Genomic DNA, 17,987 nt, shown 5'->3' with positions numbered 1-17,987 from the left:
TGCGGTTCAGGGAGGTTTCTTTAACGCTTGCAGTGATAAGAGAAAAGAGCAGACAGAGTGTAGACTGTATACAAGTTTATATCTGATTAAAATAATGCCAGATTCACTCACATGGTTCCCAAGAAAATAAAGCAGTTTGATCTCAATAATCTACGCCACCGACAGAGGTTACGAAACAGTCTCCTCACTCGATACACTGGAGGGTTCCCGTCTCGCGTCTCTCACGGCTCGGGCACTTCCGGGTTCCAGGGGAATCTCGCGGTGGTTTGGAGTTAGGTGGTGATACCTTTGGTGACACTACGCATTTCTCCTCATCCGAGGTTAAAGAAACCTCCCTGAACAGCACACAATTGAGGTTGACGTAAAGAAAAAAAACTTGGAACTTTAAAGATACCTTTATATACATGTTGCCACAGTTCAATCTGTGAGTATCTAATTCATTGGATGAATGAGATTTGGATTCCTTACCTGAAGCTGTAGACATATTGCACTATTTTGTATATGTTTCTTCTTTTTCATATTATTGCACTCCCTAACCACCTTGGACATCGCTGTTCTATGTTCAGCATGGAAGAAGAAGGAGCGATTAATCTGAGCGTGGGAATTCCTCCCCTCCAGCCAATAGGAATAGAGGCTCGTCCTTTGGCTGACATCATAGGAGGGGTGTGCCAAGACGGCTCAGAATGCCCCATGGACGGGACATACGAATTGACCAATGTGAAACGTGCTGAAATTCTGCCGCTTCCCCCAGTCAACCCATTGCCACCAACTGGGCAGGCTCTACTGAGTCGGCAGCCCAGAGGGTCCTCTTCCCAGAGGGGGTCTCTGTTCTCCGGACTCAGTACTCTGCCCTGCCCTGGTCACTTAGCACCCTGACATCTCTCAACATCCCGTCTCCCCTTTGAACTACGATGTCTATCCAGACTTCCCAGCACCTTTGTATATGCCCGGGCTGGCGGAATAGACATTTATCGTAAATGCACAACTCATAATAAAATATGTTTTATTGCACAATATTTATTGGGGAGACCCATATCTGTATGGGAGATGGATCTGGGATATCTAGGCTCGAAAACCATGAGTCTCGGGGACAATGGGCAGCCCCTGTGTAATTCCACCTGCATACCGGCAAATGGTGCCGCCGGGGAGAATTAGGGGGCTACCGGTAACTTTGGCCCCCGAACTCCTGCAATCAAAATAATTGCATTTTGACCCAAATATCCCAAATAAAATGGACACACAAGAAGTTTAACGTTTTTAGGACAAAGGGAACATGTAAACATGAAAAGCAGGGGTCACTTTATTTTTCACATGTATAATCCCTGTCCCTGGCTTATGGTGCTAGGTAGCTGCCAGGGACCCCACGGTTTCAGGGGTAACCAGATGGACTTAACCCTTTATTGTGTAGCCTGGTTACCCCCTCCCGTCACATAGAATGTATTGAAACAGATAAAAACCTGCTCCTTTATCGCTGGAACAATCACGTTACATTTGTTACGATATCTTAAGAGGTTTCCAATTGCATAACAAACAAACAGCTTTCCAAAATAAATAGTAGACATGGTACCAAATGGAATCTAACGTTTCATTTGGGCAGCACCCCCTCTGGTGTGTTCGAGAGAATCCAAACCATGACAGTTCGCCTTATTTTGATACATAAAGTAATCCTTCCAAGTTTGGTTGTTCTAGGTCTTAAAGTTTGGGCGTGTATAATGAGACACACACAAACACAAACATTCTGAAATATATATAAGATAGTAGGCTACAATACTAGAGGACAATACTAGAGGAAGCAAGTAAAATCCCATTCCTCATTCATTCCATCAGCACACATACAAATATCTACACTACAAAAAAAATGTACAATAGATCCACATTAAATAAATGTGTGAAATTCAAAATCTTCATTTAGTCTCTTTGAGGTTTTTTAAAGCTGCAGTTCAAGCTCCCGTTTTTTTTTTTTAGTTTTTTTTTTTTAGTTTTTTTTTTTGCTTTACTTAGCTAAAAAAAAAAAAACTGCATAGCTGCTGGTCAATTCGTTCTCCGTCTATTGATCGGCAAAGTTTGGCGACATCTTTAAATATGGGGAATGTAAATGGTTGCTATAGCAACAAGCATGCTTTTAAAAATAGAATACAAGAAAATTGGTCTTTCAAAGTTGTTGTTTTTTAAAACAGAAAATGCTAAAAGTATTTTTTCTTACTACAGAACTGATTTATTAAAAAAAAAAAACATGCAGGATATTGCTTGAACTGCAGCTTTAAGTGAAACTTCTGTAGTGGCACCTAGGGAATGCTGATGGGCAAATTTCGTTAACGGGGCAAAAAGCGTAACAGATGTGATGTCATGCCCTGGTAATTTATTTATTTATAAATAAGTGGCCGCCAGGTGCCACTCATGCGCAGAGGCAGCCATACATACGCACACACCTCTGTTATTAGAGGAATTCCAAGAAAGTATAAATATAGAAGTGCAAATAGCAAACATTTTAGAAATGGACCAAAAAATAAACGGGGTGGGTGCAGAGCACGCAAATTCCAAGTCAAATTTCTTTGGGTTTTGTCACTGAAATTGTGTTTTTATTTTTATGATTTACATTGAATGAAAGACTTTTGAGAGTAGCGGCATTTAGATACTTTACAATCCAAAACACATGTATCTTACTTCAGTTAGAAGTCAATTATATCATGTATTCAAAGTGATATTTCTATATTGTCAACACAAAAATAAATAAAATAAATTATACTCTCAAATCTATTTCATTGAATTAAAAACATCACTATCACAAATACAATTTCTGTAACTAAACACAAAGAAGTTTCACTTACAATGCGCATGCTCAGCTCACACAACTTTGTTTTTGTCTAGTATATAGATCCACCTTAGATCACTTTGCAAAATTTGTTTTCCATACGTAACACTCCCTGCCTGACTTCTAGAGAGATCACATCGGGGTGTATTGCATGGCTACTTCTAGAGAGATCACATCGGGGTGTATTGCATGGCTACTCCGCTTGGGTTACCTTGACTCAGGGGCAGGATTCAGACGGCTGGGCTGGGCAAAGGTTGTCAAATAATGGTTGTCAGGAACTTTTGTAGTTTAACAGTCATTTATTCATGTCCCAATGGACATGGACCAATCATACACATGTCAATAACGTTGTACTGTATTTTATAACAGACATACATAAATACAGTTCTTCCATTAGTGCCCAATCTTAATACTTCAATGAAGCTACTTTGAGTTAGTTGCTTTGAGTACATGTGGAACCCGGCCATCCTTGTTGCTTTGGAGCCATCATCGATATTAATCCGATCACTTTAGGTCCCCCATGGGAATCCTGGATGGTCTTTCCTTACTTGACCCAATACCTGTTGCCTGTTTCAGAACTCACAGTAAGCAGAGTTCTGCAGGCATACATCCTAAAGGTCTCTAAGTACAATATGATGGTGCTCCTAGGAGTAGGGAAAATCCTGCAGGTCCCAGAAAGTCATAGAGGAATAGAGAGATTTCAAAGGACACGGACTAGCAAAAGAAGCAATTTAACTCAGCCAGAGAAACCAATGTTTTGACTGCCAAACAGTGTTTATCAAGGTGAGGGCTGTACAATATCACCTCACTGCAGCTGTACCATAGAGCCAGGGGGAGTGTGGGAGGAGGGATGAGGTTGATTTCTTAAAATTGTCGAGCAACACCAGGAACTTACAGCTAGTTGTTTAATATAACCTAGTCACCATGCGGTACCACTACTCTCTTTTGAGTTGCTTTTATTGCTTTTCTTTTACATCGCCCTTTGTGTTTGTCAGTGTTACTTTTAGTACATAATCCTAACTTCCTATTGAAATTGCAATTCTTTTATTTGTGGTTACAGATATGCTTACGACAAGCTGTTAAAATGTATATGTGTTTCTATGAAGGTCTCTTTCCTAAACCACAGACTAGAATAACCTCATTGAATTATATGTACAGGTTTGACTTGACATGTAATTATTGCAGTTACATGTACTGTATCATATTTGCTCTTTGATACTATGTTACTTATTTACACATTACTTTATACATTCTGCTTTCTTTTTTTTTTTAATTATTGTTTGTAACTTTACTGAACACGCGTTTTGTACACACAATTGTCTCGCTGTATCTTACACATAAAGTTTTTCAAGATGGCGGCCGCCTAGTTTTCCTGTACTGTCTGGGTGTTTGCGTGTGTTTCATGCTGAGAAGCTTCCTGCACACACAGACTGATAATAACGCGCTGCCCAGTCTCAGAGGTGTCAGGCTCTACACTTTTATATAGCTGGTAAGGAGCTTTCTCCGTACCTTATGTATTATTATAGCTGTTCATACATTAATATAATATATAAAACAATTATTTAATCCAATGTCCAGCAACCAGGAAATATTCGGAGTTCCCCCTTCAGGTTTCGGATATTAATGCCCTTTGCTGCATGCTGAAATCAACAGGCGCCCTAACTAAAGATGGCCGCCGGGGCTTCAGTTCGCTGGTGTGCATCTGCAGCACAGACTGGGAGAGCTGAGCTGAAGTGGAGGATCCTCGGCAGCAGATAAACGGAGCCTCGCTGAGCACACACTCAATACTACTCAGTGCACTCCATATTTTCTCTCATCCTCCCCTCCTTTTCTGTATTTTTTTATTTTTTAATATAAATTCTTTCCCACCATTTACATTTTTAAATATCTCCATTTCTTGACCCATCTGTTTTTCTGTTTTTTTTTTTTTTGCTTCTCACCTCCACTCTCATTTTCTCCTTGTCACGCTCTATCATCTTTCACTCTCCTGTCTTCCATTCTCTCTTGTCTTTTCCTCTTCTCCCTGCATCCTTTGTATAATGCTGTGTGTGGAGTGGAGGCAGGTGGCAGCAATATTCCTCTACCTGGATGATCTAGATGAAGACAGTAAAATAATGTGTCTGTGCTCCAGGGCGTTTGTCAAGTAAGTACTGTACTACATTTCAGATATGCCTTTTTATTCAATGTGTTCAGTGTAAAAATTTAAGGCTGTCTACTTCTTATTTTATTTTTACGCAAGTCAGCCCCCACCTATCATAGCCTTTTATGGTGGTAATAGTGAATGGTCGAAAGTTTCTTACTAAAAGTTGTGGTACTGCTGCGGATTGAAAAATAAATACAAATGTACACCTATCTTTTAGAAATATTTAACCCTTTTGCTACAGGAAGAGTTATTTTGGGATGGCAACCCTGTGATCATGTGGTCACAATTGGTTCCCAGTGACAAAAACAGAAATGGAGGGCACCCACTAATGTTCCATCGATGGGCTAGGGACACTCCCTAGAAAATTAGCAAAAAAGCATGTTGCTCCCTGTATCCCATTCGGGCCTCCAGCGTGCCAGTCCTCATCTGAATTACAGGGAACGTCATAAGGGCAGTCTATGGCCTACAACCAATTCATTAGGGGAACATGCTGTTTACATTTTTTTTTTCTTTTTAAAGAAAAAGGATCAGAAATTAATATATATATATATATATATATATATATATATATATATATATATATATATATATATATATATATATATATATATATATATATATACATACATACATACTGAGTTAAGTTATGGTGAGTAAAAAAAAGTGACAAAAACCCTCCACAGCAAAGCAAATATGCAAATGTAAATACAACTGTATGCTCTTCTGCATGTCTTAGGCAGGTCTGCAACCCCGCCTTTCCCCATTATCACCCAGCACACAGCACTTCCACTGCAGCAAGGGATTCTGGGAAATGACATGCAAATGAGCACACAGTGCCACTTTTGCTTCAAAAGCCATTTTTAACATGGTTCCCTATAGGCTTAAGCTTGCTGCATGGTCACAGCTTTGAGCACAGCCAGGGTTAAGGTGCATACCCAGAAAACCACCCACAGACAGCTGTAAACCCCACACTGATGAGACCCATTAAGGGTAGTAATTTGCATATCTGCAGATCGGGAGATGGAAATAGAATGTCTTGTAATGCGTATTGTCTAAAAAGAGGTATACACTTTTTATGAACCCAGCCAAAAAAAACATTGTTTTGTAGGTAACAAGAATGCACTTATTACAGTTGCAATTGCGTTTTCATGCGATGTTTTTTGTTATTGGCGCAAATAATGATTGCACAGTGAAACACACACAGTTATGCAGTCACAATGGGGGTTATCCATTAAACTAAGTGTGCCATTTTAATGAACAACCACCAGTGAGTCCTAACCAGGTTATGTTCTATTAGTAACTGGAAAACAGTGATCTGTCCAGGGTCGCAAGGAGCTGAGACTACAACTGAACTGTCACACATCAGGCAGATGCCTTTACTGCTGTCCTCCTTGTACACATGTTTCCACATGACTTTGATGTCCTCCTGCTTTATTCTTTCTTTTAGTGATCGTGATCTATACTGTTTAGGCTTAAAAGAAATTGGCTACAACAGAAAGGAGAACAAAACAGGTAAGATGTGAACAACGTTCACCTCTCTGTATGTATGATGTGTAAAAGCATTAATCCGTTCTCCTGCATGCTTATAACAAAATAACCAGAGGTATCTATGCTGCTGAACCTCACTTTTTACCTGTTGGAGCCACCTGTTTCCCAAGATGCCTGTCATCTCGGTCCCTAGTCAGTTCAGTTAGTTTTTCACCGCACTGTGTTGATGTCAACGGGCAGAATGTCGGCAGTTGCTAGGAGATACCATGTTTCTCGTCCATGTTGTACGGGAGTTAGCTGCTCAGTGTCACTCAGTCTAGGCTCGATTGTACACATATTGACAAGGGATGGTGTTCAGGGGGATTTAATTCTTGTTACTTCTCATGGTCATGTAACGTCCGATAGACTTATCAATTCCATTAGTTTCACTGATGCACTATACTTAAAATTGAATGGATGTGGGCAAAATGTAGTCTTGAAAATGCAAGCCATCTATAGATTATTTTCTAAAAAGGGGGAACCAAAATATAAAAAAAAACAAAAAAAAAAATCTAAACCACCACACACTATGGTGATTGAAATGAGCCAAGATCTTCATTAATACCACTAAATGTACCGTTTGCAATTTTTCAAAAATGCGATCTATCTCCTGCTTGCAGATTTGCAATTCCCTAACCAACCTTCAAAATGTACTAATTTTAATAATCTTACAGTGTTTGGGTTTTATACAATTGGTATATAATTTTTTTTTTTTTAAATGTATTTTACTCGATCGTAGAGAAACTGCTTAATATGAAACAAGTTACATTAGTTTGTAAGGTGTCTGCCCCTCAAAGCGTGTGGCCACACGAGAGATAACAGGAAGAAGAGCAGCACTCGAAGCCGGGACAGGATAGGGGGAGTAGAATAGTGTTGATACTCGTCGTCGTCTAAGGTTGGAGATGTAGCAAAGTCGATGTGCGTGGTCGAGGTATAGAGACGGTGGTAGTCCAGGGACAAAGCCGAGGTCGAGGATATTATGAGACAAGATAAGGTTGGCATAATTGCACAAGGCAAAATGGGACATGGCAAGTGGGGTGCTTGTGGGCAGCCCTTCATCGCAGGTTAAGGACTACTATGGTCAGCCAATTTGGAGCAGGTATCGGTGAGCATATAAAGGACTATTAGCCAATCAGATGAAAGGCACAAGGCGGAATGTAATGATTGCCTCTTGATTGAAGTGCCAATTCATGCTGCACGGCTGTAAAGGCTGATTGCCATCAGCCCACTCGATCGTCATGGGGCGGAGTAAGCAACGCAGGTGAAATAGATGAAGTCATTATCCTGCTGTCAGCGTCGGCTTGTAGTTGAGTCCTTCTGACAACAATTGGACGGCGCCTGCGCACGATCCTGTCAGCGTGAGGCGCATCACGAGACACGTCACGGAGGCAGGATCTAAGCCCGATCCTCACAATTATCCAGTTAAGCAATATAATCCAGCATTTGCCATCAGTCTGTTTGTGGCCTAAGGGTTTAGTGGGATTAACCCCCAGGACATATCTACTATGTCATGCGGTCTGGCACCCTGGGTGCCCTATGATGTAATATCTACGTCCAAAAATCTTGCTCCGCATCCGTTCTGTTGTCCGTGACAGAAGCGGTCATGTCAGGGCTCCTCGAGAATTGAAGGGGTTATAGCACTCTGGCCCCATGAGCCCTTTGATTCAAAGGCTTGAGTATAGTTTTGGGGTGAAACAAATGGACTTGATATGTTTATCGAACATTGTATTGCTACCGTGAAAACAAGGTGTGTGTGTGTGTGTGTGTGTGTGTGTACTCCTGGACCCCATGGCTGCTAGCCAAAGCCACATTGGCAAAATATGCCGGATCGAGCGAGACTGCGTAACCAGAGTTTGTGACTCATTTCCGTACTGTGCGACGGCTACACAGCATGGGCAGGAAGGAGTTGAGGTGAACAATGAATGAGATGCTGGCGCGTAGTTGGTGGCTCTCCTGACATATTAAGGCACATTGCAATCTGATTCAATACCGTTTGTTTTAATGTTCAGTACACGACTGTATGCCATGGTTGCGCTTCGGTTTTTGTATTTCGGAGTATGGTTTAGACCAGGAGTGCGCAAACTGGGGGGGGGGGGTGAGTGTTTTTTTTTTTTTTTTGTTTTTTTTTTTAATTTATTTTTTGCAAACCTTTCTGTCTCGCTTTGGTTCAGATGATTGGTCATCCACCAGGAGCTGCATTACTGGCATTGTATGGGACCTTAATTCTGTCACTTTTTTCAGCCAGTTTGAGAAATTCGGGTACATACAGACTATTAAACGGTTCACCATTCGCTGCTTTTTTGTGACTCATTTAGTTTAACACTTTCTTTTGATTTTTATTAATTGTTGTAGGCATTAATCATTCGTTCATATTTGATATCCTGTGTTTGTGTGTATAATGTTTTCCTAGCTCACTTGTTTGGGTTTGTTTTGTACACACACACAGATGTGAATCTGTTTTGGTAAAACTTATTTTACAGAGGAAGAGGAATCTCCAAATGTGGCCGAATCTAGTATTGATGAATTCATACTTGAGGAGAGTGACTTGGACCCCGAGGCTGAGCTAATGATGAAAATGGGTCTCCCTCTACAGTTTGGTGGCTCCTCATTTGAGAAGAATTTTGTGGTAAGATTTCCTTCTCTACAGACCTGGAAGCAGTCTGTCTGATCAATATTGCTACTGTACTGTGACAACTTTGACAGAAGGATCAGCATTGTACTGCATTGCAGGCCCCTCTGACAGGGAAGGGCTTAATACTGTCTGTAAATATTGCTCTTTTATTTGCAATACAAAAAGAACGATTCCTGCGCTCCTACCAATTAGGCTAAAATAAAATAATGATCTTATGAAAAAGAGTAATTTTGTTAAACCCTTTGGCCAAAGCATTTATAAGGCCTCGGGCATGGTCAGCGCGCTGGTACTTACCAGTGAGCAGCTTTAGTAGGGGCTCGCCTACGCTTCCGCAAGCGCGCGGAAGCGTAGGTCTTGGGTAAATTTTAAATTCAAGCGCTTGCCGGAGCGCAGGGCCGGTCACGTGAGCGGGTCGCCCAATGAGGGCGAACCAGCTCCGTGATGTCACTAGCCCGCCCGCCGACGCCCCCGGACGGCGCGCTGTCTAAGGCCAGGGAAAGCACCCGCTTTCCCTCAGCGTGCCTCCGCCAGCAAGCAGTAACCCTAGACGAGGCCTAAGCCTGCATTTCACGTCAAGGCATAACCGTGTGCAGGTACCTACACTGAATATATGTAATAATTGTCCCATGGATTAGTGATAAAATGTGACAAAGCTCTGAAGGGGTTAAATAAAGCATATGCTTATGTGAGTAGTGCAAATAGAAAACTGGCCAAAGCCAGTATCATAGTTACCTTACCGTAGAGGTAAACTGTAGGTGCACAATATCCCTGGAGTGAATATGATAAAACTTACACACATTGCTTTCTGTCCGCCTTATACATTCACCTACTCTTCAATGGAGGGACTGACACTATTTGCAATGATAAACACAAATATTTAGTACCTTTTCAGAGTTGTAGAAGTATGAAATACTTATAATAGTTTTTCATGTTACAAAGCAAGGAGGAGAAAGTAGTGTAGGGTGTTACTATGTGCCACCCCTCTCCTCAATTTGGTTCCAATGCAGGAAACCATCCTGTCTAAGTTGTTTTCCCCCAGTTGAGAAACCCCTGCATTGTTGGTGTTTATTAAATGTAGGCATTCTCTCTACTGTCAGCTGCCAGAAACACATGTGCAAGTACATAAAATACGGAAGAAGAAGAAGAAGAATGGGTGCCAGAGGCCATTTGATGAAAGCATTCATGAAGCTGGGGAAGAGATGTCCCAAGACACCCAGCATGCTTCTGATGAGGATTGTCCTGCAGATGCTGAGCAGCCTGAGAAAGACGAGAGCCAGGCTATACACTGTGAGAATGTGAACACATGCGCATTGCCTGCTGTGAATGTGCCGTCTATTGAGCTTAATGCAGACGAGAGATGGGAAGACTATTGGAGTCAGTATGGGCAAGGGTTATTATGGCAGACTTGGGTTGAGAAGCACCCACAGTTAGCAGTGTCAGGTGAACACTGTAACTCCAAGCCATGGAGCTCCCTTGACACCAAGGAAGAGTGGGAAAGGCATTACAGTGAATCCTACTGGCACTATTTTGAGCAGTTTCAGTACTGGGCAAATCAAGGCTGGACCTTTGGTGCACCCAAAGACATAACAACTTGCTGTAACGACACAAACATTGCAGATGATGCGGACTTCAATGTTTCTCCCCTGCATTCTAGTGAAGACAATGTTTATCTATATGATGATCACGGCAAAGATGTTGTAAGTGAGATGAAAAACATAAATCTGAACACCGAGGAAATGGAGCAAGACATATTAGCTGCAAGTGATCTTTATGAGGGCCATGGATTGCAAAACGCAAGGGACGAGGAAAAAGAGTGTCCTTGTGATCCTGACCAGAGTGAACCAAGTGATGGGGGAGCCGGCAAAAAGAATGCGTCATCTGGACATGGAAGTGCAAGCCAGCAAGGTCAGTAAAATTAGTGCTGATTGCTTTCACTAATAGCTAATTTACTGGGAATATAAAGCAGGAAGCAACCTTGGCACTGTGTTCATTAAAGCAATTTGTAAATGGGCAGAAGACTTTTTGTGATTAATTGCTATGCCATTTTCCCACAATTGCCTGCAAAACTTTCTCTATTGCTTTGCAAGTTTTAATTTTTTTTTTATGTGAGAGAAGATTTTCTTTCTAATAATGTTCACTGGAACAGCTTTTTCTTTTTCTATAGCACATAAACATTGATAGTGTAATGGCAGCATTAATGTGACTTAATTGATGCAGCAGGTATTGGATATATGTACTGTGCTGGTTATACGTGAGGATTATATGGTATGGATATGAAATCTTCCAGAGCAAGGGGAAGATGACTTCACAACATATTGAATTTGGGCAATGGGGAGAGAAGCACTGAGCTCCCTGTTCTATCTTCTTATACATGGTACGTTTACTATTGCCAGAGGACAGCAGCCCGAAGGCTGATTTATGTGTATATCTCTATCTCCTCTGCTTCTGCTAGGAACAAGTGAGGGCTTCCTCTAAGCACTCAGGCCCTCTGTTTGCCTCATGAGTAGGGCCAAGGATGGACACCACAGAGGAAATACTGACCAATGTCCAACTCTAATCTACATACGTACTTGGCTGAGTCCCCTATTTCAAGATAGCTGCCACACTTTGCCTCACACCTGAGAGGGAAGGGATTTGATTGCTAAGCAAATAATAAGCACTGTTGGATGTAGTGACCAAGCCTGTAGGGAGTTACTGAATGGTATCTAAGCAGAGTCCTCACACTTCTGTCTTTTTGTTTTAGTATCACATGAGTCTCCAGGCCCAAGTCTTCAAAGTGGGCACTCAACCGTCGTTAAAAGTGAGGGTGAAGAGGAGGATGAACCTCCAGAATGCAAGCAAGCAAAAATCAAGAGAAGGTAACGCACATCCCAAACTACGTCTGGTTAAGATTGAGCATTCAAATTTTATTTTTTTAAATAATTAAAAAAAAAATGTTTCAGTATGGGAGAGATTAATTTAACTAGAAAGCAAAACATTAAAGTCCCAGTAACGCCACAGTGCATTCCCAAAAATATATTCTGTTCTGTATTAAATATATTTTCATTACAGAATTGGTAAATGTAAATCTGAGAGAACAAAACTATAATCTGCATTTATGGCATGCTATACAGTACAAACCGCAACGTAAAGTCTCAATCTGAGCTTCTGTGGTTTTTTTTTTTTTGTGTATGTTTTTGTTTTGGGAGGGGCCTGTGGGGGTTTAGGATGGTAACAGGAGGATCCACAGAGCTGAACAGGGCACCCAGTGACCGACATACTTGAGGGTGATAAGTTGTGCTGCTCTGTCGGGCTGAAGCTGCCTGATGCCAGAGCTTCACTACTGCACCGCTAGCCAGGAGAAATGGAGGAAGGGCTGTGGCTGGTGCCGACTGATCGACATGAGATCCACTGCCGGGATCTTCCAGGGCAACATTTCTGGCACCCGGCACTTTGAACAGCTGGAAATCCTGCAGCACTGATGCGCATCTCTTCCACGCTCGTGCCCTCTTGATGTGCCAGCATGTGGGGGGAGGACCCTCTGATCGAAATAGCCAGCCAATAGGGTTTCTTCCTCACCCACCCCCTCTTAAATAGGGTTATGATGGTTTATTTTAACTGGGGACTGCTTTTCCTCAAGCGTGTGCTACTTTGCAGGTTACGGTCTAATTGTCCCTCTCTTGGGCAGAAGGCTGAGCCTTAAGCACTTGAAAGTGTGGTGAGGCAAAAGAAAGCATTAGCCAAGCCCAAACACTTGTCTTGTGCTGCCGATTGGGATGGAAAAGTACCTTCCAGTTATCCAAACATTTTTTTCAAAGATTGCGGATAGAAATGGGCTGTGGATGAAATTCCTAATTGGATGTCAGAGTTTTTTTTCCTTTAAATTGTTAGGGATTGACACTATAGAATGAATTCATGCTACATTCAAAGGGAAATCCTATAAACAGTCCAGATGAGCATCGCTTGACCATTCAACTGGCTCGCCCCCAGATTCAGATGTAGACATTTAGTCCGTCTGGAAAACGATTTTTCTCTTCAGAGGCTAAAAAAGACCTTCCAGAAAAATTGCGTTTTCTCTTAAGCAATTGACCAGTTCATTTGTCATTAAACATATGAAGGCTACTCTGGAAATCGGATACCCAAACAGATTTGCTTTCATTGGGTAAAGTCTTTGTAGGGAACCTGGGGCAGGCCAGCTGCTTTCCATTTCAGATATAATTTCTACAAGATATTCGGCCAATCGAAAATTCACCAGAATGAGCAAGACGCCAAGAATTGGGATAAACCACCATAAGTCGCTTTGTTTTGGCTAGCACGCAGAACGATGATCCCCCTTGAAAGACCGTTCCTCCTCCTGGGATGGAAAGAAGGTTAGAGGAAACGTTAGGAAAGCCGTATGCCGAGTGCCACATTCTAACCAGCAACAACTATCTGTGTATCCAGAACTTTGAGGATTTGGCCAGCAATATTCAGGAGGACTTGGAAAGAGGAGTTTCTAGCAATCAAATCCGTTAAGTGCTTTGATATCTTCAAGGAAGCAATTGGCTTTACTTGCGATGCATCATTTGACATGATTAGGATGGGGCAAGATCTTCAGCTTTGGCAGTAGCAGCCCGCTCCGCATTATGGTTGAAAGCTTGACCTGCAGATACTCCTTCAAAGAATAACTTTAATCTTGTTATATTTTACAGGGCTATATTTATTCGGAGAGAACTTTGATGCAATTTTGGATAACCTTTCTAACACTGAATTTTTCTCTACAACAAAATAGGCCATAATCCTTTTAAAGTGTTTTGTCTGTCCAGTTTCTATCAGGAAGACAAAGAAATTATTTTAACTGAGAACTACTGGCCAACGTTTCCAAAATATTCAAAACCCAGATGATCTAGACCTGTAATTTGTACATTCCAGACAAGAAGATGGAATTTCTGAAATTCAGGAGGTTCCATCCTGAAAGCGGGGTATCTTTGGAGGCAGACATAGAAATAATGTTATGGCAACAAGCTAGAATTCCAACAGTGGCCAGGGAAACCTCAATTGAGTGGGAATCGGTGTCACCTAAAGACCCAATCAACAACATTCACAATCTGCTTTGGAACGCTGCAATTGGGAAAGACCCAAAAGACAAGGAAAGGCGATATATATTGTTTTTCTAGTTTCCAAGTCATTAGGTGGGTTTCGCCTTGATATAGACTTGACAGTGGAATTGCCTATTAAAAGTTTGACATTCAAAAAGTAGTCTAGGATGTCTCATGGCAGCCATAGAGGGAGTAGATTTCTTTAGCTCTTATTGATTTAAAAAAGATAAGTACCTATCCACAAAGATCATCAAGTTTCTGCATCCAAGACCAACACAAGTTTGTAGCTCTACAATTTGCCATTGCCAGGTCCCCTCACTCTTTCACCAAAAGCAATGTGCTAGCTGCACATTTCTATGAAGAAAAAAAAAATATTATTGCTCTCCTGGATCAACCAACCAGGGGGAAAAAAAGTGTGCGTGTGTATATAAAATATTTTTTTTTTTCTTAAATATGAGAAACCTGTTCTTGGAGTCTGTCAAAATTTCAACGGGGCAAAGATCCATGAGAGCATTTAAAGTTTACTAAAAAGAAGATGGGGGAAGGTATAGGGACAACAACTTGCTTTTCATTCCTGGGCCTACCCTGTGCAGCATCAGAAGTGGTTCTCTGAGAACGATTCAATTTACAATGCTGCAAAACAAATTCCTATCAAAATGCAATAAATATGCCAAATAATAAAACTTACTCCCAGAGTGAAACTTTTGCTATGTTGGTGTAAAAAGGCATTGGATCTGTCATTGACTAAAATGGCAATTCCTGTCTCTGATGCCAGCTCCACTGGTTGGGGAGTCATCCTGCAGGATCTCCATGATCAAGGGCAATGGTCAGCGTATGAAGAGAAATATCCCAGCAATATTCTGAAATTGAGGGCCATTTTTAAGGGGATAGAACAAGAACAGTAATATAGATTTGGGATTTCCTCTAGCAAGGCATTGACCAAGGGCTTTGTCCTGTAAATTTGTCAGGAATAGACCTGACAGTTTCCTAAATCTCCCTCTCTCCCAGTTCCTTTCTCTATCCACCAGGTGTGCTGCTGTTTGTCGGCTCTGGGTTTTCCTCTGTCTCCTCTTGGTGCTCCTGTCCTCCTTCTCTGTCTGTCTTTATTTGTTTATAGAAATGTTTTACCAGGAAGTAATACATTGAGTTACCTCTCGTTTTCAAGTATGTCCTGGGCGTAGAGTTAAAATAACAAATAATATATGGTTACAAATACAGTTACATAAGTGAACAGTGTTTACATTATATACAAGACATTGCATGCACAGTTAAAGATAATATATATTATGGGCGTATGTAACAGTTACAGACCAGATTAAAATGTGAGACAGCTTTGGTTTTGAAAGAAATTAAACTGGTGGACGTGAGAGTCTCCGGTAGGTTGTTCCAGTTATGGGGTGCACTGTAAGAGGAGGAGCGGCCGGATACTTTGTTGAGCCTAGGGACCATGAACAGTCTTTTGGAGTCAGATCTTAGATAAGTGCTGCATGGGGTAGGAGTGAGGAGCTTGTTCAGATAGGTAGCTTGCTCAGAAAGTATTTGAAGGCAAAACAGCAAAGGTGAACTTTGAGCCTAGACTAAATGATGACCAATCTAGTTCTTTGAGCATTTCGCAGTGATGTGTGTTTTAGTTGCATTGGAGAACAAAATGGCATATTGAGTTGTAGAGTGTGTCAAGTTTGCTAAGGTGGGTTTGGGGTGCCGAGCCGTATACTATGTCTCCATAGTTGATAATTGGCATTTGTTCCTGTAAAGTACACCTAGTTTGACATAGGTTTTGGCTGTCAGGGTATCAATGTGCATCCCGAATGTTAAGTGGGAGTAAAACCATATGCCCAGGTATTTAAAACTAGTAACAGGAGTTAGGGTGGTGTTAGCGTTGGTTCTGATCTGGAGCTCAGTCACTGGAAGCTTTAAAAATTTAGTCTTGGTCCCAAATACCATTGTTACAGTCTTGTCACTGTTTAAAAACAGTTTTCGAGTAAGATATTGTCATCTGCATACATGTGTATTGAAGCTTCCTTACAAGCTGTGGGAAGATCATTGATAAACACAGAAGAGTAGGGGCCCCAGAACACAGCCTTGCGGGACACCACAAGTGATATCCAAGGAGTTGGAGCCTGAGAGACACATATTGGGATCTACCTGATAGGTAGGACTGAAACCAGTTTTAAAGCATGCTTCCCTATTCCAGAGCACTGAAGTTTAAGCAGGATAGCATGATCAACAGTATCAAAAGCCTTTGCAAAATCTAGGACTATTGTACCAGTGAGTTGTCCCCGTTTCATTCCACACTAGATTTCATTGCAAACTTTTAGCAGGGTAGTTACGGTGGAGTGTTTGGGGCGAAAGCCAGATTGGAATTTGCTAGGGAAATTTATAAGTTCCTGTTTCCTGTATCTCCTGGTCTTGTTTTGTGTCCTGACTCCTTATGCCCATGCTTCTGCTTCTGTTCCATGTGGAGTCCTGATGACTTATTAAAGATCCTTCCTATGTACTGGCTTGTTTCCTGCTTGTGAGTCCCTGGTCTCAGTTCCTGTTCCTGCCTTCCTTCTGCCAACCCGTGGCTGGACCCCGACGATCCTTGCCTGCCACCGAACCCTGCCTGTGACCCAGACGATCCTTGCCTGCCGCCGACCAGTGACCTCTGCCTGTGAACCCGATCACGCCACCTGCCTCCGACCTCTGCCTGTGACCCCCGACCACACTATCTGCCATCTGCCTGCGACCCTGACGAGTCTTGCCTGCTTCCCGCTGTTCAGGCCACCGAGGTCCAACCCGCTCCTGCAGTCTCCCTCATGACAAAGTTTCAAAATTCATCATTAAGAACTCTGCTCTGTGGAGAAATCGCAGACGATCAACATATATCCCACTTTAACTCAAAAATTAGTCTCTCCATTTACCACCTGGAACCTTAATTTGGTAATCAACTCGCAGCCTATCATTTTTAACAACAGCAAGAGAACTCTGATAAAATAGACATTGAAAACTGTCTCTGCCATTACATTAGCAATCCTTCAATATCCGTGCAGATAAAATCATGATGGGAACAGACCCTCAATTCAAATCCAGTGTCTAGTTTTCATTTAAATCGAGATAATTGTGCTGCCATTTTTTTTTCCTCGCCCACCACATAACAGAAAAAGGCTTGCACACTTTTGAAGTACGTTCCTTAAAAGTACATCTGCAGACAACCTGAAAAATTCCAAACGTAGGATCAAGGTTTTTTTTTTCCTGGCAAAGGAAAGGCCATAGAGCATCAAACACAATCTCATGATGGATCAATAATTGTATTCATCTTGCATATCAAGAAACAGAAGGGCTCACCCTCCAAAATGAAAGCCAATCAGACAAGGGTCACGTTCGCACCATGGGCAGAATTTACCAAAGTGCATCCATATGAAATTTGCGGAGCTGTAGCCTAGTCCTCTTTTCACACTTTATAAACACTAGCGACATCAAGATTGGTAGAATGGTTTTGCAGGAAGTCGTATGTATGTCTTTTATTTATAAAATACAAAAAAATCTAGCGCTTGGGAAAGAATCTTTTGGTCTGAAACGTTGCTCCATTTTGTGTGGTTTTTCCATATGGGGGTGTGAATTAAAACCTTTTGCTGAATATATTCCTTGGCCGAGTGCTGCAGATTTGTTTTTTATTTTATATTGTTTAGGATCCCAGCCCTTCTGCCTGCACCCCAGACTGAGTCATATTGCCATTTTGTGTGCACCAGGCATTTATCTCTCTTGTATGTCTTTATATAGTTCCATCCAGGTACATAGAGCTTCACAACAGTAATACACGTGACATCATATAAC

General features: G+C 41.7%; 1 protein-coding gene across 3 annotated transcripts in view; it reads left to right on the top strand.

Annotated features, from left to right (window-relative positions):
• The first annotated feature begins 4,160 nt into the window (after positions 1-4,160).
• The window catches only part of TGS1 (trimethylguanosine synthase 1), a 47,947-nt gene continuing 34,120 nt past the window's right edge, over positions 4,161-17,987 (top strand). The window contains exons 1-6 of one of the 3 annotated variants that reach the window (XM_075584255.1): positions 4,161-4,301; positions 4,423-4,955; positions 6,403-6,467; positions 8,963-9,108; positions 10,212-11,019; positions 11,858-11,972. In XM_075584255.1, the coding sequence (XP_075440370.1) occupies positions 4,852-4,955; positions 6,403-6,467; positions 8,963-9,108; positions 10,212-11,019; positions 11,858-11,972 (1,238 nt within the window). In that variant the 5' untranslated portion in view covers positions 4,161-4,301; positions 4,423-4,851. Of the gene's footprint in view, positions 4,302-4,390; positions 4,956-6,402; positions 6,468-8,962; positions 9,109-10,211; positions 11,020-11,857; positions 11,973-17,987 lie in introns of all 3 variants that reach the window. The other 2 variants (XM_075584247.1, XM_075584262.1) reach the window with 2 other exon arrangements.

Source organism: Ascaphus truei, chromosome 2, assembly GCF_040206685.1.
Source record: "Ascaphus truei isolate aAscTru1 chromosome 2, aAscTru1.hap1, whole genome shotgun sequence".
Lineage (NCBI taxonomy): Eukaryota > Metazoa > Chordata > Amphibia > Anura > Ascaphidae > Ascaphus > Ascaphus truei.
The sequence above is the reverse complement of the archived record's forward strand: the minus strand, read 5'-3'. Positions and strand labels throughout refer to the sequence as shown.